At 39.5% G+C, this 22,113-nt stretch overlaps 1 protein-coding gene across 1 annotated transcript in view; it reads left to right on the forward strand.

Annotated features, from left to right (window-relative positions):
- Positions 1-22,113, forward strand: part of ZNF532 (zinc finger protein 532) — a 45,434-nt gene that overhangs the window by 4,417 nt on the left and 18,904 nt on the right. Inside the window, exons 2-4 of the mRNA XM_086478978.1 lie at positions 5,612-7,971; positions 14,172-14,353; positions 17,367-17,543. Of these exons, the coding sequence (XP_086335104.1) occupies positions 5,632-7,971; positions 14,172-14,353; positions 17,367-17,543 (2,699 nt within the window). The 5' untranslated portion in view covers positions 5,612-5,631. The remainder of the gene's footprint in view (positions 1-5,611; positions 7,972-14,171; positions 14,354-17,366; positions 17,544-22,113) is intronic.

A 22,113-nucleotide genomic window follows, 5' to 3' on the forward strand; every position in this document is an offset into this window, starting at 1 on the left:
AGATGTTGTCGTGAGTAGGTCTGAATGCTAATTAATTATTTGCATCTTTTTTTACTGTGAGGGTAGTGAAATGCTGGAAGCTGTTGCCTTGAGAGGTTTTGGGGTTTCCATCTTTGGAAATACTTAAAACCCAGCTGGGCCATGTCCTGAGGGTCGTGTTTTGAGCAGAGGAGTTGGAGTTCCAGTGGTCCCTTTCAGCCTTGGCTGTTCTGAGATTCTGTGTAGTGCTTATTGAAAACTTTTTTTGGCCTAGTAAAGAATAAATCTTGAAATTCTTCTGAAACTGTCATCAGCAAGGTTACTGCATTGACTAAAATAAAAACCTAAAAATTTTGATACATGAAATGCTGGACTAATACTTACTCTCCAAAGCTTTTGTGAGGAAGGGGACAGAGGAAGAAAATTGGTAGAATGTTCTTTTAGAAAACCAGAAGTGCAAATTCAGATTTCTCTTATTCATTGAGGCCTGTGCATGGAGACAAATTGGATTTTTTTTTTTTTTTTTTTTTTTTTAAAGGTGGATAGATAAGGTGTATAGTGGTGAAATAGCAGATGGCTTGGTATAAATTTTAACTGTAAACCACCCCATTCTTCATAAAGATGTTCACATAAGGACTGGCATGACCTTATTGATACTATGGATGGTAAATGAGACCCTTATCCAAAGAACTCAAAATGCTGTCTGTTAGGAAAGTTTTATTTCTGAAGGCAGGAATTTCTCTGAGTGTTGCAACAATAACAAATCATTGGGCCTTTGATAAGTGAGAAGGAACCTGTGTTTTATGTGACTATAATAGACATTGCTGATTGTGGTTAAAGTGGCCGTGTGCGTATCCTTGCCTGCTGAGTATTTCAAACCACACCAAGTTGTGATTTGAGATGTGGTTCTCATTTCCTGGAGAAGGTTTGGTGGTTGAATTAGCATATTTCTTTTGTCTTTCTTTCAGAGAATGTGCTGGTTTTGGCTGGGGCAGGGTTAGTGTTTGTCATAGTAGCTGCTGCAGGGCTACAGTTTGGATTTGTGCTGGAAACAGTGTGGGTAATTCAGGGATGTTTTCGTTACTGCTGAGCAGTGCTGACACAGAGCCAAGGCCTTTTCTGCCTCTCCCACTGCCCCGCCAGTGAGTGGGCCAGGGGTGCATGAGAAGCTGGGAGGGGACACAGCTGGGACAGATGACCCTGGCTGACCAAAGGAGTATCCCATACCATATGATGGCTTGCTCAGCATATAAAGAAGGAAGGGGGGGGATGCTCGGAGTGATGGCGCTTGTCTTCCCGAGTCACCGTTATGCCTGATGGAGCCCTGCTTTCAACACCTGTCTGCCAGTGGGAAGTGGTGAATTCCTTGGCTTGCTTTGCTTGTGTGCGGCTTTTTGCTTTACCCATTGAACTGTCTTTGTCTTAAGACTCGGTGGTGTCTTCCCAGAAGTCCTGTCACCCACCATCAATAAAGCAGAACCCAGAAGCAACGTTGCACCTCACCGCTCCGTGGCTCTCTAGCTGTGTAGAGCTGTCTGTTGGCCACACTCAGAATTCTCTCTCCTTTTTACTTACTGTTATCGTTGAATAATCAGTAAGCAAAGTAATGTTTCAATTATTAAAGTCACTGATTTTCTTTGATAACTTTTCTTAACTAATTCAAGCATCCTAAAGATTGCAAATCTTATGACAAAGTGGTAGGCTTTTCCTGACGTTTTCCTGGTAAACATCAGCAGACAGCCAGGTGGAGAGGCAGGAAATGGAACTAGTCCATGGGAAGGAAGAGGAGTGTTACAAAGGGAGACCGTCATCTGAAAATGAAATGGTGCTTTGGACAGTCAGTGAATCTAAGAACTGACTTTATATGAGTACCCACAAAATTAGAGGTGTTTATCATCTATCCATTGTTCTTCATGATACAGACTTCCAAGTTAGCGTTATCCTGTTTTGAGGTGAATTTTGTTTCTACTATTTAGAAACTAAATATGAAAAAATATTTTTATTTTGCACAAAGATGTTTGAGTAGGTGGGGGTCTTGCAGGTTGTTTATTTAAATATGTTTTTGTTTTTTACTTTGAGGAAGGTGTCCATTACACCTTGCGGTCTGTTTCTTTGTTTGGTTCTGAAGATCGTCTTAATGTCAGCCCTCTGATACAAGGTTTTTAGACCTTTGTGTATCCCTTTGGAGACACTGAGCTTTGCTTTCAGCACTTTAAAAGCAGTTCTCAAAGAAATTCCAGTTCCTGGAAAATCGCGATTTCCTAGGGAACCAGGAAATTGCCTCATTTCCTGTTCTGAAGTGTTTACAGGGATCATGTTGGCCCAGAGAAGGAATAGACTAACAGCTTGTCTGGTAGCCAAGGTGTCAGTTGATTCTGATCTTGGATAAAAGGTGGAGTTTTATCCTTAAGGGAGGGAGTTGCTGAAAGGTTTTCAGAGGAAAAAAATGGAGGAATGTGGCTTCGGAGTCCTGGCAGTTGTAATGGAAACATCGTTTATATACTGAATCTTAAAATGATGTACTAGAATAGTGAGGAAGAGATGAATAAAATGGCCAGATTACAACTTGGCTTGCTTGTTTATCAAGACTGGCCATGGCTTTTGTCCCTTTTTGTTTAACTTAGATTGCTTTAAATGCTTGAAGAATGGGAGAGATTGCTCATAAGGGCAGCGGTAATTCTGGGTCCACCATGTAGAAGAAACCATTCCATTCTCATGTTCTGGTAGAGCATGGGAGTTGTTCCTTCTGCATATGCTTGAAAGACAGTTGCAGCTTCATGCAGTGTGTGCTATCTGTGGATAAATTTATGATCATAACTCTGCAGACCTCTGAATTCTTGAGATATTTTCTTGTTTTGGACTTAGCCTAGCCGAGTTTCTCAGTAAAGGACAAATCTCCTCTGCTAAGCAGTTTTGCTCTTAAACATACTTGGATGAAATACTGCGTAAGTGGGCCTTTACTTAATTCATTGTTATTGCTAAATGTTAATTAAACTCTGGTATATGTAATTAGAGGAAGTTGTAGTATAGGAAGACTTTATAGTTCTTTTTGAGTGTATATAGTAACTGTAAAAAGATGCCTATGGACAGATGTACAATCAGTGCATAGTAAGTAGTATAGACAATTAGTATCTCGAGTCATGGAAAACTGTGTAAGGCTTTGTGTGGTTTTACGTTGCTTTGATATGCTTTCGTCTCTGGAATCTTTTCCATTTCATTCTTATAAGAACTTTCTTTGTAATTTTGGTATTATTTTGGTATTATGTGTGTATGTATTTCTTTGATAACTGCTTTTGTAATTGTGGCCCTTTTGCAGGATCTTTACATCCTTCACGCAGAGGGTGGACTAAAGTCTAGGTCTGCAGCACTGTGCATAAGTGTGATAATCATCTTGCTTGCGTGTAGGAAGGCGTCTGCTGCCACATGTGCTGAATGCGATAAGTTAGCTTCTGATTATACTGCGAGACAGTTGAGTTGTGCTGATTACTTGTCTAGTTTCTTTTCTTAAATCTTTATGTTCATTTTATCCCAGTTACTATTTTTAAATGCATGAGGGCCAGAAACTTGGTTTTGAATAAATGGATTTTAAAATTTTCTATTTAAACAAGTACACAATTAAACCAGAATTATCAGCATTATGAAACAATCCTATGTCTGATAAGTATAGATTATAACCATATGCTTTACAAAGTTAAGTGGTCATCATGATGAGCATTTGCCATTGATAGGCTACTATATATTGTCCATTAAGTAAAGTAATTATGAGTTAATTAAGAGAGTAAATTCATCGGTTGCAGTGGTATAGTCATATTTTCTAGAGGAACACATGCTGAGTTCATAATGACTTTCAGGTAGCCATTGTTGATGAATACATAAGTCTTACAGGTTTTTGTCAAGCAAAGGTGTTATGCCATTTTAATAAACTGCATCCTTCTGAGGAAGAGTTAGAATGCTACCTGTGTTGGTAATGATGTGCATAAAAATACGTATTTAAACACCTATGCATTTTGATTAGTTTTTGTTAGCATTGTCACAGCTGAATTCAACAGTCAACAAGTAGTTTCTCTCCAGAGCTCAAGAAAATGAGCTAAGAGGAGGAGGAACTGAGCTACTGAAGCTGTAGGATGTGTCTCCATTGGCAAGTGGCTTCCAAGAGACCTTCTGCCATGGGGCATGTAGCTTCTTGCTTGGCTGAGCTAATATGAGGTCCTTGGAGAACGCTGTTGCAGTTAGTCACACTGTGGTTGTCTGATGGCCTATGTTAATTGATACTGGAGGCAGAACATTGAGCTATATAGTAAGGATGTTTTCCAGTCCTTGTGTGCCAATACGAAGGCAGGAGGACAGACAGGATGCTTCCTAAATGGGCACTTTCTAACACTTACTTGGTTAATAAATATCTTCTCACATGGAATACTAACTTGGGCCTGATAATTACTAAACAATGAAAGTATGTTAAAACCAGCTCTGTCACAGTACAAATCATACCTGTGCATGCTTATGCAAGAGAATGGAAAAATGTCTGTCTGTGCTTTCTGTAACTGATTTTTGTAGATCTCTACAAGTGATACCCCTGCACACCACTGCATGTTACTGAAACATCTGTGGAAAAAATCAGATGTCATAGTGGGATTTAAATCTAAAAGTATACTCGAAGTTAGTTTTTCTTTTTACACAGCATTTGTAAAATTTCGCGTTTGAGTTACCTCTTTGGTTTGGGAACTGAAAGAAGAAACCCCAACAAAGAGGCCAGTGGCAAACAAAAAGAACAAGATCTGGAAAATATTATCTGTGAGGGGAGAAAAAAACTCTAAAGATCTGGTGTTGGTTAGCCTAAAAAAGGAGGAGTCTGAAGGGAGATAATGGTCTTGGGGTAAAGTGCTGTTGCAAGGAGGGTAAGTGAACAGAACCATATGTAGTTCATTCAAGAAAGATTCCAATTATGCAGCAGGAAACATACAACAGTGAAAATTGTGAATAACTATAATAAATTACATTGGAGGTTGTAGAATCTCTGTTATGGGAGGTTTTTAAAGTAGGTGAGGCACCTGGCAGGAGTCGTGTAAATACAGCAGATCCTTCATTAGAATTGCTGAAAAAAGGCATTGTGAACACTGAGAGATACTTAATTCCCTAATTCTTATAACGCAATTTAATTTATAGTCTTAAACTGTTAGTAGAAACACATTTGTTACCATCGTCAAGAAAGCTCATCAGGTTGATAATGCAAATGTCAAGGAAAATGTATACTTTGAGGAGGAATTGCAACTGCCTCACGTTATTTTCATGAAAATCTAGGTATCTTGCAGTAATCACAGTGTATGTGGGAGAGGGTAGGAGGGAGTGTAGGAGAAGGGACGGGAAGAAAGTCACTGAAGAGAAATTTGTGCCTAGAATGAAATGACTAGGTTACAGTCTGTGAAGCTGATGGATTACTATAGCTTTTGGTGTAATAATTTGACTGTACACTTGCACTGGAACACTGTTCTGTAATGTATAATTTCTGAGTAGATTCCTTCAGAAGTGAAATAACATCTTTCTGCATGGCATATGTGAAATACACTTATTTTGTGTAAGGCTGTGGTATTGGAGCTTAAAATACTGACATGATGATTTTCTGTTTATTTTACAGATTTGCTTACAATCAAATACATGACCATGGGGGATATGAAGACCCCAGATTTTGATGACCTTCTCGCAGCCTTTGACATACCAGACATGGTTGATCCAAAAGCAGCTATTGAATCTGGACATGATGACCATGAAAGCCACATAAAACAAAATGCTCATACAGATGAAGATTCTCATGCTCCATCATCGTCTGACGTTGGTGTGAGCGTCATTGTGAAAAATGTGCGTACTATTGATTCTTCCGAAGGAGTGGACAAGGATGGCCACCATTCCACAGGCAATGGCTTGCATAATGGCTTTCTAACATCATCAGCTCTTGACAGTTACAGTAAAGATGAAGGGAAGTCACTTAAAGATGATGGGTCAGCTTCTGAGACTACACTGAAGGATTCGGCTTTCAACCAGTTTAGCCCAATATCAAGTGCTGAAGAATTTGATGATGATGAAAAAATTGAGGTGGATGACCCCCCAGATAAAGAGGAGATGCGTGCAAATTTCAGAGCAAATGTCTTGGCAGGATCTGTATCTCAGCAGGAATATGACAAACTAAAGGCACTTGGAGGGGAGAACTTGATTAAATCTGGAATCCCTGTTTCAAGTAGTATAGATAAAAATAAAGTTGCTAAACGAGAGTCAGAGACAAACTCCATGAATTTAAATGTCTATGAGCCTTTTAAAGCTCGAAAAACAGAGGACAAGTTGCTAAAAGACAATTCTGAGAAGCTTCTTGAAAACAGGGTACTTGATGGAAAACTGAGTACTGAAAAAGGTGAGACAAATCTTGCCAGCATTTCACAGTCCAAAGCAAAGTCATCAGCAAAGCTTTCTTCATGCATTGCTGCTATTGCAGCACTGAGTGCTAAAAAGGCAGCTACAGATACCAGTAAAGATTTACAGTCTAATTCAGGAGATTCTTCTCCATTACCAAAAGACATGAGTGAAAGTCCCCGGGCTATTGAAAAATCACCTGAATCTCAGAGTCTCATTGATGGTGCTAAAAAGCCATCTGTCAAACCACCTGATAGTCCCAGAAGTGTGTCGAGTGAGAACAGTAGCAAAGGGTCTCCATCTTCGCCTGCAGGGTCAACACCAGCAATTCCTAAAGTCCGCATAAAAACCATCAAGACTTCTTCTGGGGAGATCAAGAGAACCATTACTAGAGTGTTGCCAGAAGTTGATTTGGACTCTGGTAAAAAGCCGGAGCAGACTGCTTCTATGGTAACTTCCATGACATCTCTCCTGTCCTCACCAACTTCTGCTGCTGTTCTTTCCTCTCCTCCTAGAGCTCCTCTCCAGTCCACAGTTGTCACCAATGCAGTTGCATCTGCAGAACTTGCACCAAAACAAGTCACTATCAAACCTGTGGCTACTGCCTTTCTCCCTGTTTCAGCAGTTAAAACAGCAGGTTCGCAAGTGATTAATTTGAAGCTTGCTAACAATACTACAGTGAAAGCCACTGTAATATCTGCTGCTTCAGTGCAGAGTGCCAGTAGCGCTATTATAAAGGCTGCCAATGCTATACAACAGCAAACTGTTGTGGTGCCAGCATCAAGCCTTGCCAGTGCTAAACTTGTGCCAAAGACAGTCCATCTTGCCAATCTTAATCTTCTGCCTCAAGGTGCTCAAACCACCTCTGAACTCCGCCAAGTGCTAACGAAACCTCAGCAACAAATAAAGCAGGCAATAATTTCTGCAGCAGCCTCGCAGCCTTCTAAAAAAGTGTCTCGAGTCCAGGTGGTGTCATCTCTGCAGAGTTCTGTAGTGGAAGCGTTCAATAAGGTGCTGAGTAGTGTCAATCCTGTACCAGTTTACATCCCGAACCTTAGTCCCCCTGCCAACGCTGGGATAACATTACCAACACGAGGTTACAAGTGTTTGGAGTGTGGCGACTCATTTGCTCTTGAGAAGAGCCTTACCCAGCATTATGACAGGAGGAGTGTGCGAATTGAAGTAACATGTAATCATTGTACAAAGAATTTAGTTTTCTACAATAAATGCAGTCTTCTTTCCCATGCTCGTGGACACAAGGAAAAAGGAGTTGTAATGCAGTGTTCACACCTGATTTTAAAACCAGTCCCAGCAGATCAAATGATAGCGTCTCCTTCAAGCAATACTGCTGTGTCTATGCTTCAAGGCCCTGTGGGAGCTGGCACGCACACTGTAACAAAGATGCAGTCTGGCATAACTGGGACAGTGATCTCGGCCCCAGCAAGTACACCCGTCATTCCAGCTATGCCACTGGACGAAGATCCGTCGAAACTCTGTAGACATAGTCTAAAGTGTTTGGAGTGTAATGAAGTTTTCCAAGATGAGACATCTCTTGCGACTCATTTCCAGCAGGCTGCAGACACAAGTGGACAAGTAGAGTATCATACGTTTAAATTCCAATGTTTCATCTATAAGCCTAGGAGACTTTGGATATGTTTTTACTTTCATTTAGCTGTTAATTATCTGAACCTCCGTCATTAAAAATATAAAAGAAAACCACAAAAAATCTTACGAGCACTTACGTAGTGAATGTCAACATTTTTTAAGTAAGAGTTTTCTTGGCATTTTTTTAGGCCCAAAAGTCTGAAATTTACGCTGTATATTTTTGCTAAAATTTAGCGTTATAATACTGAAATTAATAATGGTCTTTACTAAGAATTTTTAATGATTCTGTGCTTTGGAATTTGAGTATCCTGTGGAATCCACTTAATTGGCACCCTCATTAACAGCCCGCCTGTTCAATCTGGATGATAGTTTTACATGGTTGATTCTTGATTTGTCTTCCGTTTTTGTTATTTGCACGTAGCACCTTAAGTGAGCTAGTTATTCCTCTTAGCTGCAGGGGCTCTAGGCAATGAATAAATGGCACACTGGTTCTCTTGAAAGGATATGCATGCTGTTTTCTTCAGGTTTTTGTTAAGCAGGAGTGAAAAGTGTTCACTAGCATGCATTTCTTGCTGTGTGACCATTTGTTTATTTGTGTTGGTTTTCCTTTATTCTTACGATTGCTAATGAGTTAAACTTACAAATCATTTTAAAATTCTTTACTGATGTATGTGGCCTAATCTGAAAGAAACACGTCATTCAATAAAAGTTAATATTAATCAGTGTGCGATGTATTTTATAATCTTGTAAGAGTTAAGATCATTAGTTAAATGATAGAGTTGGATTTCTGTTGGGGCGTGCCAATTAAAAGGGATTCTGGTGTGTTTCAAAGCATTCATTTGAGCTTGGGGTTGCAGCTTCTTGCTATATGGGAAGCTGAAAACCTGCAAACATGCTCAGACTGACCCAGACAGGAATGCCTCAGGAATACTCCTGGGAATCACACAGCAGTGTGCAGGAGAAAGGTTTTTAAGTCCTGCAGTTAGGAAAAAGTCCACTAGTCCTAGAAGCACAGACAGGTTCCTGTCAGCAGCTGTTCACTAAACTTAAGACCTATTCTGTGGCCATGAAGCAGTTACACTGCGCCGACCACTGCAGATAGTAATGTAAAGAAGTTTGAATGTGGAAATAGTCTTGACTTCTATGGATTATGTGGTGCTGCCTCGGCTCCTACTTTACTAAATGGCTAGTGGCCTTAGGCTGAAGTTGCCTGGATTCACAGTGAAATGCCCTGTGAGTGAATTTCTGTTTGTAAGTACTACAGATGTGCCTACCTAAAGTAAGTTTGTTTAAGCTTTCGTCAGAAAGAAGTTAGCAGAATGTATTCTGTCCTTAAATCTTGCTGCAGTTTTGAACAGGGTCTAAGGGCTGACCATGAGTGTATTCTGCACCAGCTCTTGAGTTACTTAATAATCAGTAATTAATTGTTCTTCTAGGTGGCTGCTTTGCTGGTGCTTATTGGTGTTAGATTTATCTTCTTTTCCATAATAGGTCCATTAGGTATCATTTGGTATGGTAAGATCCAGTAGTCCTTGTGAAAACCCTGTTGTTCCTGGTTCTGTGAAATCAAGCAAGGAAGAAGGCACCAAGATAATGCAAGTAGATGAGAGACAGACAAATAACACTGGGGGTAGGTTGGGAGGATGAGGTAAGGATAAAATGAAAAAAAGATAGAGAACAAAGGTGAAGAAGTGATGTACTCGCTTTCTGTGGGGACCTTTTTTTATATGGACAGGTAAACTAAACAGATTTGTAGAAACGCCTTTTGCCTTTTCCTACTGCCTCTCTCTGGATCTTGTGCCCTGTTGCTGCCAAGTTTGCTCTCTATGCGCGTCCCATTAGATACTGTTTACCCTGCTGATTCACTGTGGGGAAGCAACTGAGATCTCCATAGAATGTCAAAATATGACTGCAGTTAGGTGGAAGGATAAGTATGGGTGTACAGATACTACTGTTCAGGGAGGAAAACAGCATTGTCCACTGCCTATCAATATGTTTGTGTCTCTTGTTGGAAACCTGCACTCTTTGAAGAGCGAATGTGTGAACAAATCCTTAGCGCCTGCTTACTAGGCCATGGATTTCCAGGTTTAAAAAAAAACAAACCAAAACAAAAAGCCTGTTGTTGCAAAGCACTGGAGGAAAAGAAGCTATTTCCGTGTTGTTACATTTTAAAAGAACACTCTTAAGCATAGTTTTAAATATTCTTTGTTGAAATATCTCTTAAAAATTGATTAGATATTTTTCTTAGTCCTTTTCATATATCAAGCAGCAGTTTTCAATTCTGTGCTGTTTTTTTTTATGTTGTGTTTTGTGACGTACTGTAGTGTAGCTATACTGAAATGCTGAGCATAGAAACTGTGTAGCTGCTGTAGTGAGAGCAATGCATCCTTCTTTCTTGGGAATTTATCTTTTTGTCCATTTTTTGTCCCAAGCGTTGCTGCAAGGGTAGTGTTTGCTGAAGAAGGACTCTGTATAGGCATTTATTGATAAACATTTTGGTACTTTTCCATTGTATGTTACCCCTTGAAGAGCTTGGACAAGAAATAACTCTGAGTTATGTTTTCCTTCTTAGTGATTGGCACTGGCTTTTTGTTGTAAAACTACCATTATTTTGGGAGAAGAAGACAGGAAAGTTAGATGAAATTAATATTTTAACTTTGAAGGGAAGGAGGAAAGAATAAAAATAAACATTTGGATTTTGCAAACAAATAATAGGAAAGAAGTTATTATTTGCAGCTTACTGTTTTTTCTAGCACCCACCTAATTGCTCTTGAAGTGGCAATTGTGTGCTGTTTTATGTTTTCAGTGAGTCTAAGCAGTAAGTAGCTGTTACTTCATGTTCTTAAACTCCTGTTACGAAGGTTGAATGTGTCTTCTAAAATAAACGATAGTAAAACAGCCTTAGCTATTAAAAGATGTTCCCTGTAAAGTATTTTAATTCCATTAATATTCCCGTTAAAGGGAACGGGACCACTCACTGACAGGTTTCCTGGCTGAATGAAACCCTCATCTGCTTACTGGGGGGAAAAAAGTAGCGAATCTAGGCTAATTAATGTTCATCTTATTTACAGATATAAGTGTATAGTTCCCATGGAAACTACATAGCTCATTTCCCTTCATGGTCATAGTTCTTGTGTACCTTTATTTCCCACCTCCACCATTTTTTCTTCTAACCCTTTTTTTTTTTTTTCTTTCTGAAACTTTGACTTTAAATGCAGGCAGGTGATGATTTTCACAAACTGTGTTTTATTTTGGTATGGGTTGGAATGAGAGAAAACTGGAAGTTAATGCCACCTTAAGCCCAAAATAAAATGGTAAGCAAACATGCTGCATTTCAGAGTTTCACAGTAGATTCTTCTTGTTCTACTGTAATCAGTTATAGTTAAATTTATTTACTGCACTCATCCAAACATCAAAATAGTGGCTTTGACAAATAGCATTATTGGCATTTTGTGTCAGTCTGAGTCCCTAGCATCACAGGTGAATCTTGCAGGCTGCTTGTTGCAAAATCGGGGAGATACGCTAGTTGGGGTTGGAGTGCTGTGTGGCTCTTCTGTCGTAGTGTCCTAGTTTCCTTTCATAGTGCTGCAGGCAAAAGGCTTTGTGAGGACTGCGAAAACCCTATGTGTTTCTGTTATTGGAGTAAGAAGTTATGTTCTGCTGGTTTATTACGTAATCAAATGGTACTCCGGATTCTCCAATATTATGTTGCTGCTGATTAATACATAAATGGTGAAAGACAGATTTTAGGAACGGTACTGAAGCCAAGTAAATGTGGCGAGCGCATTTTAAGTTGAATTGTGATTAGTCAGGATTTTGCAGTTAAGCCTGAGCTGAAGGGAAACTTAACATCCCAAACCAGTCCTGTTCAGTGTGGAGGGCATGAATCGTGGTTCCAGCTGTAGCTGTTTGGTCGACGTCAGAGTGTGTCTGACAGGCTCTAGTCAGGGTGATAGTTCAAAATCCCCGCAGATAGTTAACCTCAGGGTAGTAGGTGTATCCGTGCTATCTACTAATCTTTTAGGCTGGCGGTAGTGCTAATATTGAACCTGAATTTGAGTAATGGTAGATTTTCTTTGCTTAACTAATTCTATTTCAATGTTCTGCATTTTGCCATCTTGCTGTCGTCAGGACATTGGGGAATTGTGTTTGGATGGAGGCTGTGTTCACAAACGTTATCAGGCCACCATGTTCGCAAAGTAAACATTAAAAGTGAACCATGTGAAAATACACTTCTTGCTTCTGTGTGTGTTACCACAAGATGTTTCATGATAACATTTCTACTTAAAATCGCTGTTTTTAAGAAAACGAATCAAAAGTGTCTGCATGCGCCCTGAAAAAAGCATATAGATTAAGCTATTTTGGAAAAAGAATAAAAATGGAGTGTACAGATTGTAATACAAAAATATACTTGTTCTTAGAATATCAGTCGTTTTGTAAAAATGCTAATGCAATTAAGAAGTTACTTTAGACCTTGATATTGAACAGTGTTTTATTAGGAAAAAAAAATGTTTCTTTGCACTAACTATAAAGGCTTTTTCCTTCTGTCTTTGGAGTTTTGTCCATCTCCTGTTTATTAAGTGGTAACAGGCTAATTTTTTTACTGGCATAGTTGCTAATACTAGTAAGTCAGACTCCTGTGAAAGCTATCTGTACCGCTGTACTGTTGCTTCTACAATGATAGCTTTGATTATGCTGTTACATGATCTGGATCTTGCTGTTTTTTAAAAGAGATTTAAAGGAGAGTTGCCTAAATTGGAAGAAGGAGGTGATTTTTTTTGTGAAGCACCTGTTTCTTAGTAAGAAACTGCTTTACTATGAGGAAAGGGATTATTTCTTAATTATTTATTTCAGGATTTCCTCATACATAGGTTAGTAAGTAATTTAGAATGCAGCTCTGGAGATCTTGTTTTGTTCAGTATTCTTGCAAAATGTACGCATCACTACATCTGCAAGACTCTTAGGGATAACGTTTTTGAAAATACACAAATCTCATGTTAAAAAAATACCCATATCATTTTGGTTTTAAATCTCCGTAAGTCACTGGTGAGATTTATAAGTCCCAAGTCATAAGAAATAATAATAATAATTTGAAAAGCCTTACAAAACAAAGTCTTAAGAAATGGAGTTAAAGTCCTGTTCTGCAAAGACTTGTATTTGTGCTTGACTTTGAGACCATGAGTGTTTCTATTGAAGTCAGTGAAGCAGCTCCCGTGATCAAAGCTAAACAGAAGCATAGCTCCGTACAGGATGTCAGCTATCTGCTTGCAGGTTTTAGAGATGTATTATTATAAATGAAACATTTTCTGGAATGGTTTTGCACATTTGGCTGTTTGTGCTCTGCGGTGATGGAAAACAACTGTGGCCAAAAGAGGCCTGTTTACAGCTGGGTTGTATCATTTGCGTTTCATCCGAAAAATGGCACAAAGCAGCCAAAGAATTTCAGTGTTTCTCATTTGGCATATAGTCAACATGTAGTTAAAGTTTTTTTTAAAACTATTTTTGTGTAACAGAATACAAGACAAGAATTAGTTTAGTAAATTACTCCTGCATGTAGAAAGATCGCCCTGCAAAGAAGAGCCTTGTAAATATTTTATACATCTGTAGTTTTTACTCAGATGCACAATTTGTTGATATAATGCTGGTGTTTTATTGTAGCCTGAGAAAGATATTTTGAAATCACCTATGCACTTTCTTCCTGATAATATTCCATTTTATTGTTATTATGGCTGTTACCATAAGAATTCATCAGAAGCAACGATCAAAAAAAGTGAAGATAGTGTATTTGCTGTGTTAGGTTTTTTTTACTTTGTGGTGCACCGAATTAAAACCATAATGTTTGATTCTCAAGTTGTACTTGAGCCCCTGACACTATTAAGGTAATCTGTTGAGGCACCTAAGTAAAATTTGTATAAACCACGCGCATCTGCCATGGTAGGTGGTATATGAACGAGCTTTGGCATGTCAGAGTGGCCCAGAATGCCAACATGTCTGGTTGCCAGTATCTGCCAGCTCTGTCCTACAAGATTTGTCAGTAGGGCCTGCATTTAGTACTTGCCTGCTTCTTTTGGTTCTCCTCACAGTCATAACATTTAACCTTTTATTTTAATTATTACAGTGTTTAACACAAGAAGTTACGTATAGCTGAACCAAACCTTTTGTTTCATCTATTTTGGTTTATCGTTTAGAAGACATGCAATATCTGCCAGATGCTGCTTCCTAACCAGTGCAGTTTTGCATCACACCAGAGAATTCATCAGCATAAATCTCCATACACGTGTCCTGAATGTGGAGCAATCTGCAGATCTGTCCACTTCCAGACTCATGTCACTAAGAACTGCCTGCATTATACCCGAAGAGTGGGTTTTCGGTCAGTATAATGATTACTTTTGTTGTCAATTTATGTATAATTTATGCTTTTAAAAGTAATTTTCCATTTTCGTAAGCATTGTTTGTAGAATACAGCTTCATGGGTTTAAGGTTGTCATGGCAACAGTGCTATTAGTACTACAAGTTTTTGAATAAATACCACATTAGGATTCTGCTTTGTTTTGGGCATCTGCTTTTGTATGTTATTAAATGAGAATATTAGCTAATGTCATCCAGCCATAAAGTGTCAGATTCAGGACTTCACAATTTATAAGGTCTAAAGAATTCAGATGTATTTTCTTAATTTCAACTTCTTAAAAAAAAACCTTTTGAGCTTTTTCAAAACACTGAATTTTACATTGTTCTCACTGGTAGAACAGTCATTTTCAGTATTTACTGCCAGAATTTATTGATGGGTGCACTGCACCTGTATGGTTGCTCTCTTTTCTGTGGGAAGTCAAGATTCCTTGGCTTTACATCACTTGAAAATCACCTTTCTCATTCAAACAGCCTGGTCTTTTGATTCTTCTTTGTTACTCTTCAGTTTCCCTGTGATTCTTACGTTTTCCTGTACCGGCAGCTCACTGAGAAAATGGGGATTGGAGGCATTTCATGGGAATGTTAAGTTTTGAAAGGCTTGAAAAATTGTTCTCTTGTAGAATTTTGCTCACACTGAATGGCAGGCAGCACAGCAAGAGATCAGAAGAGCAACCTGTACAGCAGAGCTTTGCTCAGCACTCCTGAAACATTTCCCCTTCATCCTGTCTGACTGGCGAAGGCTGATTAAAATCTTAGCAGTAGGGAGCTGCTTCCCCCTTAAGGTGCCACAAGTTCATTTACTAGGATGGCTGTGAAATCTCCACTAAGGGCAGAAGGCATTTTCACTGCATCAAGCCAGCTGCTGTGGCTGGCTGGTTTTGGACTGAATCCATGGCCTGACACAGTTCTCGGCTCTTTGTGTTTCTTTAGGTTCTTCTCTTGTATTCTTTTCTCCCAAGCAGTAGTCTGTCTTGTTCTGCATTTCTTACATCCGCTGCCTCCGCTCTGCTTCCCTTCCCTGTAGTCTGTGTCTCTTGGGTTTGTACATGGAGTCATCTTTTGGGGCCTCCTGGCCTGCACCAGTGACACTAGAAGACTCGAATCCTTCACTCAGGATCTAAACTAAAGTTACTGAACGTTTCAAGAGGTATCATAAACTTCTCAGGTCACACCAAGTCAGAATTTATCTGTATGGGGTGACTAAACCAAAAACACCTTGGCAAAGAAAAGCAGTACCTGGGGAAGGTCATGCCTGCTGCCTTAAGACTCATGCCTGCCGCCTTAAGACTCCTCAGCCTCTCCTTATCACCGTGGTGCATTTGCTTGAGAGACAGCATAACCTGTCTTGCCTTCCCAAAGGCACACCTTTCACACAGAGGTGTGAGGGAGTTTGGCTTGATTTCAGCGATTTTAGGCTAGTTTTCTGAACTAAATCAGCTGAAAGTTTTGACCTCAAGTGCATCCTTCCAAGTTGAAAACAAACAGCTGTTACACCGGTCCAAGAAGGGAAGGCTTGGTCCTTAAGGACTGTCCTAATGTACAATAGTGGATGCTAAGGATCATTTAATGTGCCTCATCACTGGAGAATAAAGTCCAGACAGGATGGCTCTCACCAGAGAGGTGAGAAATGCAGCCCAGCTCTCTTGAGGTGACCCTTAGGAGTGGGCCCGTTAACAAGAGGATCTTGCTTCATACTGCTGCGAAGAAATGCTCGTCTCTGTGTAAGCAGGGAAGGTCCTAACAGACCCAAAAGAGACAAGGACCATTTACTGTAGAAAATGCACTGGTAAGTTGAGACTAGATAGACATAAACTTGATTAATAGTATTAAGAATGTAAATTAAGTAAGAAAAGAAAGCTCAGAAAAGAAAAGGATGATATTTCGTAAAATTTGAGGGTGATACATTTTAAAAGGAAAATGAGATTCTCAAATGCAACATATAACTGTATTTCCTGCTTTTTTTGCTGTCACCAGGGCATTAAACAGCATCAAAAAATTATTTGAGGTTTATATGGCAGCAATCGTACTACCGTGATAGATGCCAAAATTAAAATTTTGGAAGGGTAGAAGCCTACAAAATGCTGGTCAGTAAGAAATTGGTTCATTTGACAGGTTATTTTGTAATGGCTTATTGCAGTATGTTCTTGGACTTAGTTGCCAGCATTTAGTACTGGAGATGTATGTCACTAAAAGGGACCATTGTGTATAGAATTTCTTATGTACTAATATTAATTCAATTTTTTAATCATTTCATTTTAGAATAGATGCGGAAAGGTCACAAATTTTCAACGCAGCAGAAGTATGTTTTTGAAAAATATTTTCAGAATTCCAATCTGATAGATTGATCTGATTGCTGAGATTTGGTTTAGTTGTCCTGAGTTTAAATTAGTCTTTTTTTGGGGGGTGGTTTTTTTTGATTGTTTTTTTTGTGTGTGTTCTTAAATCCAAGTGCTGATTTGATTACCTGTAGAGAAAATCATTACCACTATGTCTTCATTAAATCTGAACAAGGGAAATGGTGAAAATATTTTCCTTCCTGGTTTTCCATTTTGGTGGTAGTTTCTAAATTGCTGTGGTACACCTTATACAATCCACTGCATGTGATAAAAATGCATTTTGTAAAATCTCTTTACAAATTTGCAGAGGATTTAAGCATTCTTTTTACAATCAATGGAATATTCCTCTGTCAGCCCTTCTGTCTTTTTTTGTTGTAATGCCACAAAACGTGTTCTGACCTCATATCTCTTAAGATTTTAAAATTAGATACGAGAAATTTTTTTTTTTTTACTTTCTGATATGCAAATCTATTGATGTTGATTCTTACTGGGTTGTTTAAATTGACAGAATAACATAGATTTATCCAGTTGTATGTATATGTTTATCTCTTCCACTTGCTTAAAAATCAGTGTTGATTCCATTTCGTTCAGTACTGCTTTGGGCTAGGCTGAACTGACTTTTTTCCACTCTTTTTGCAGCTGCGTGCATTGCAATGTTGTATACTCTGATGTGGCGGCACTCAAGTCTCATATTCAAGGTTGTCACTGTGAAGTCTTTTACAAGTGTCCTATCTGTCCCATGGCATTTAAATCTGCTCCCAGCACACACTCCCATGCCTATACACAACACCCGGGTATCAAGATAGGCGAACCAAAGTAAGCAAAATTAATCTTCTACTGCACTTGCCTGCATTTTAATAACTTGTGAAATTGCATTCTGTCCTGTGCTTATACTCTTAAAAGTCACGTACTGTACAGCCAACAGTTTGTCATCCTGTTGGTAATGTGTGGAGTTCGTGTAATGTTTTCCTGAGTTTTTAGCTGGCAATTTGTTTGGCAAAGGTTATATTTCCATGAACATAGCAGTAGCAGTTCTTTAAACACTGCGCACTACAGGAGGGTAATACAGTAACTGCAAGCATGATTCGGACAGCTAGCTAGTGTGTTGTTCATTCTTATTTTTTAATCTGCTTAGCTCATCTACATTTATACTGTGAATTAAGATAATGTGATTCCAAAAAGAACTGCTAAGACTCATCAGGATTTATGCAGTGATTTTCATAACATCTGATTGAAAAGGTGGGAAAAAGTGGTTTTATTTTTTTTTAATTACATGCTCACAGATGGTCATCTGGGTGAATTTGGAAAATTGGTTCTTTCAGTGCCCTCCGTTCAGAGGGGTCAGGGTGTGCACGTGTGAGAGTTGGGTTTAGAAGTGGCAGTTGTCATCCTGGGGCTGACCTCGGGCAATTCTCGTGGGCTATGGCCACCTGCAGTACCCTGTTCTTTTGGTCAGGCAGCCTCTGGCTTGTCGGGCGATGTTTTTCCTGCAGGACCTGTTCTCTTTCTGCCTACTAGATTTTTCTTCAGGAAAGCCATAGTTTGCGGGGGGATGAGCTAGGTTTTTGCTTCCCTAAAACGGTCATGTCAGGGAGGGCAGTTTTAGTGTGTTACTAAGTGAGAGGTGCCAGCCTTTAAACCTCTTCCAGCCTTGCCTCTCCAAATCAAAACAGATGCATTTCTAGAGCTGTTTCTTTTTTTTTCTGACACATGATCTCTTTTTTCTGCATTAAAGCAGAACTGATTCTGTGCTGTAGCTAGGAAAGTTGTGCATAAACACAGTGATTTACTGAGGATGGCAGCGCAGGGCACAGTTAGGAACCTGGCTCAGGGTCTTTGTTTTAAAGATGTTGAACGTTCAAGGTCTCTGCTGAAGCCGGTGGGAGCTGCAGGTGCCGATGCATGTGAAAATCAGGCTTCAAATCCCATCGGTCTTAGCCTGATGCCTTCTCATTGCTGACCTTTTTCTTCTGTCTTCTTTCTCTTCTGTGAGTAGGAGTGCAGTGCTGAAAGTAACCGTTCAAGTATTTAACTCCGCGTTGTTTCTCGGGAGTGCACAGAGTGCACTAGTGCATTTTAACAACTTGCAGACTTAAGAAAACAGAAGGCAGATGAGAGAAACAGGGTACCATGTAACGTAATAACCTGGTTTTGAAAGAATATGGTTTATCACTGTTTCTTCTAACATATTAACAGGAGATTTATTCTTAGGGTGTTTAAACCTACATTAAAAGCAAAATGGCAACAACCTTACAGTGTCTGATATCAAACTAAGACATTTCCGCCCAGCTTACAAGTGATACCTTCTTTTAATTTAAGATGGTGTCTTCAGTGAGAGGCTTTGAAATACCAACATTTAATCTAAAGCTTGTTTCAGATTCCCATAATTTTCATTAGAGAAAACTAGAAAATTAAGATCACCATTTGTGTAAGATACTTCACATGTGAAAAGTGCAGATTTCTTGAATTGTGCTTGGATCTGCTGAACGGTTTCTGATCAACTTTGTGAATTAAGTTATTTCTTTCCATATAGGTAGATGTGCTTATAATTGTATTCTTTTATGAATTTGTTTTGATTATAAAAAGACTTAAAATAAAATTTTATTAATTACTGTTGTATTGTAATAAAGCACAGAATCCATAGTTGAGTGCTCTTCTTAAGAATTCTTTAAATTTGCCAGTTTTAATCAAGACGCTACCTTAAATGAATGCAGGGTGACTAGTGGGATTTTCCCAGTCTTCACAGTGTCTGGAGTTCTTGTTCCGTTTCACAAGCATCTGTAGGTAGTATGGTGTTGCCACCAACGCTCAAGATGCTCGCATTGATGGCTGTTTCGCTCGCATTGACTGCCGTTTCACCATTTAATAAGGTCTGTTTCAAGCTGTCAGGGCCTGTGGTTTTCCTCAGAATTAACTACATGTATTCCTGCTACTCAGTAGCAATTTAGAAAGGAAATGTTTTTGTTGTTTAATTTAGTTGGTTTCTGAGGGTATTTCTTGTTAGTCTTGGTCAAGTTGACACCAAATGTTAGACAGGGCTCAAATTCTGATTTATTTGCTGTAATGTTCTGTGTTAAAATTGCAGAACAGCCAAGGTTGGAAGGGACCTCGAAAGATCTTTGGGAAAGGGCACCGTGGTGACATTGCCTAGCACCCTGTCCAACCACATCTTGAAAACCTCCAGCAGCAGGGATTCTACCATGTCCCTGCAGAGGTTGTTCCAGTGAGCGATTATTCTCACTGTAAAAAATTTCTTTCTTGTTTCAAGATAAAACCTCTCCTGGTGCAACTTGTACCCATTGCCCCTTGTCTTCTCCATGTGGCTCCTTGTGAAGAGAGACCCTCCATCCCCTTTGTAGCTGCCTGGTAAGGACTGGAGCACTGTGCTGAGGTCCCCCTGAGCCTTCTTTTCTCCAGGGAGAAGAGACCCAACTCCTTCAGTCTTTCCTCATAGGGCAGGTTCTCCAGCCCCTTGATCATCTTTGTGGCCCTCCTTTGGACCCTCTCCAGTCTGTCCATGTCTTTCTTGAGTTGTGGGGCCAAAACTGGACACGGTGGTCCAGTTGTGGCCTAACCAGCGCTGAGTGGAGCTGACAAGCGCTGTTGTATTTGAGGAAATATATTCACATTTGACAAATCTGCTGCTGCTGGTTTATCTGTATCATATTCCCTAGCATCTACGTTACATTTTTGAAAGCTTAACAAATTCATTATTGAAAAGAAGGAATTTAATATAGTCGTGTAACACTGTAGATATGACTACATAAGCTCAGTTAAATCTTTGTTCTGAAGTAAAAATTTTAAAGGAGCAGAAGGTACAGTCGCCTTCTGTGTTGGGAAACGTAAAGCTTCTGAGTTTTCACTGAGTGCATAAAAGGCATCTGACCCTTGAATGTGAGTTTTGAGCTTCACCTGGCAGGCAGGTGCTATAGACCTCTGCATAGCCATGGAGTCTGGTTTCTCGGTGCTCCTCTGGGCATCACAGAGGTGCAGCCAAAAACAAGGCCTGCTGTGTCAGCACGTCCGGGTGGCTGGGGAAGATTGACTACTTCTGCCATGTAAGAGGGCTGAGGCCAGGCCGGTTCTGAGGGACTCTTTACTGGTTCAGACTGTCTCGTTTACAGGAACTGGTCTTCCTGGGTGCGTGTCTGTGTGCCTCTGGCATTTACTGGAACCGTGTGATTTACGACTACATAACAAATGATTGTTTCAGAACAGATACAGTACATTGTTTGGTGTGTGAGAGGTTAAGTTTATGTGTAGTGATTCTCAGTGGGATGAAATTAGATTATTTTAATATAGGGAAATAGATGGCTGTCTTGTCTTTCAACTTTGTGGAGCTCTCTCCTGTAGCATACCTAAGATGCTACGTGGTTTTTATGGGAAACCAGACCTTATATGCGATTTTCTTTTTTTTTGGTAAACAGTGTAGCTTCATAGAAACAGCACTAACTTATTTTCCGTGGCTGGTCTCTTTTTGGATATTGGAGAAATTCTTGTTTATCAAGCCAGATTATGGATATGTATTGTGCTATTGATACAAAGTATATTATCCCACAAGTACCATTTTTTTTTTTTTTTTAGAGAAAAAAATTACGGGAAGGAGAAATGCCATACTCTGGTGCAGAAGCTTTCAAAACGCTAAATATCTTATGTAAGATGAAAATGTTTCCTTTATTTATTCTGAGATAACATGTGAGTTTAACTGGATTTTTGAGAAGTGAAAAAGCACGTGTACCATGCCTGTTTTGCTCTGTACTGTGGGGCAGGAGCAGTCACCACCCTGGCAGTGTGGTTGCTTTGCTCACGTCTGTTGTTGGATTGAGGTGGTTGTAAATGGTGTCCTGACTAAGCATAACTGCCTTCAGGCTTTGGATAGGTTTTTAAGCTGTTAAATACTGACTACAGTTGCATGTGTTCAGGTTGAAAATCATGCTGTTGATGTGACTGAAAGAAATACTCAAAGTCTGTAGAGTCACAATTCGTACTATTAGGTATGTTGGTATGAATTTAATGGAGTGGTCTCCCAATTACCTGTCTGAAATTTGGTTCTCTACCAGATAGTTCTTGTCCTTGTGGGAAACCAGAGTAGAGTCTTTTAGCTTACGTAGAAGATACATGTATTCAGCTCTTAGGGTTTTTAGAGGGGTAGAATTTTTATAGCTGATAAATTCAGAAAGATGTCAGATTTTTTTGTAGCAGATTCACTTTCTCCTGTCAGTGCCGCATTACCCAGGGATGTACATGGTCCTTAAGGGCTTGGGAAGAGCATTGCCAGCAGGTTAAGGGAGGTGATCCTTCCCCTCTGCTGAGTGCTGCTGGGGCAGTGCTGCGGTACTGGACGCAGAGCTGGGTCCCCAGTGTGAGAGAGACGTGGACATAGTGG

The sequence above is a fragment of the Leptosomus discolor genome, chromosome Z (assembly GCF_034619465.1).
Source record: "Leptosomus discolor isolate bLepDis1 chromosome Z, bLepDis1.hap2, whole genome shotgun sequence".
NCBI lineage: Eukaryota > Metazoa > Chordata > Aves > Leptosomiformes > Leptosomidae > Leptosomus > Leptosomus discolor.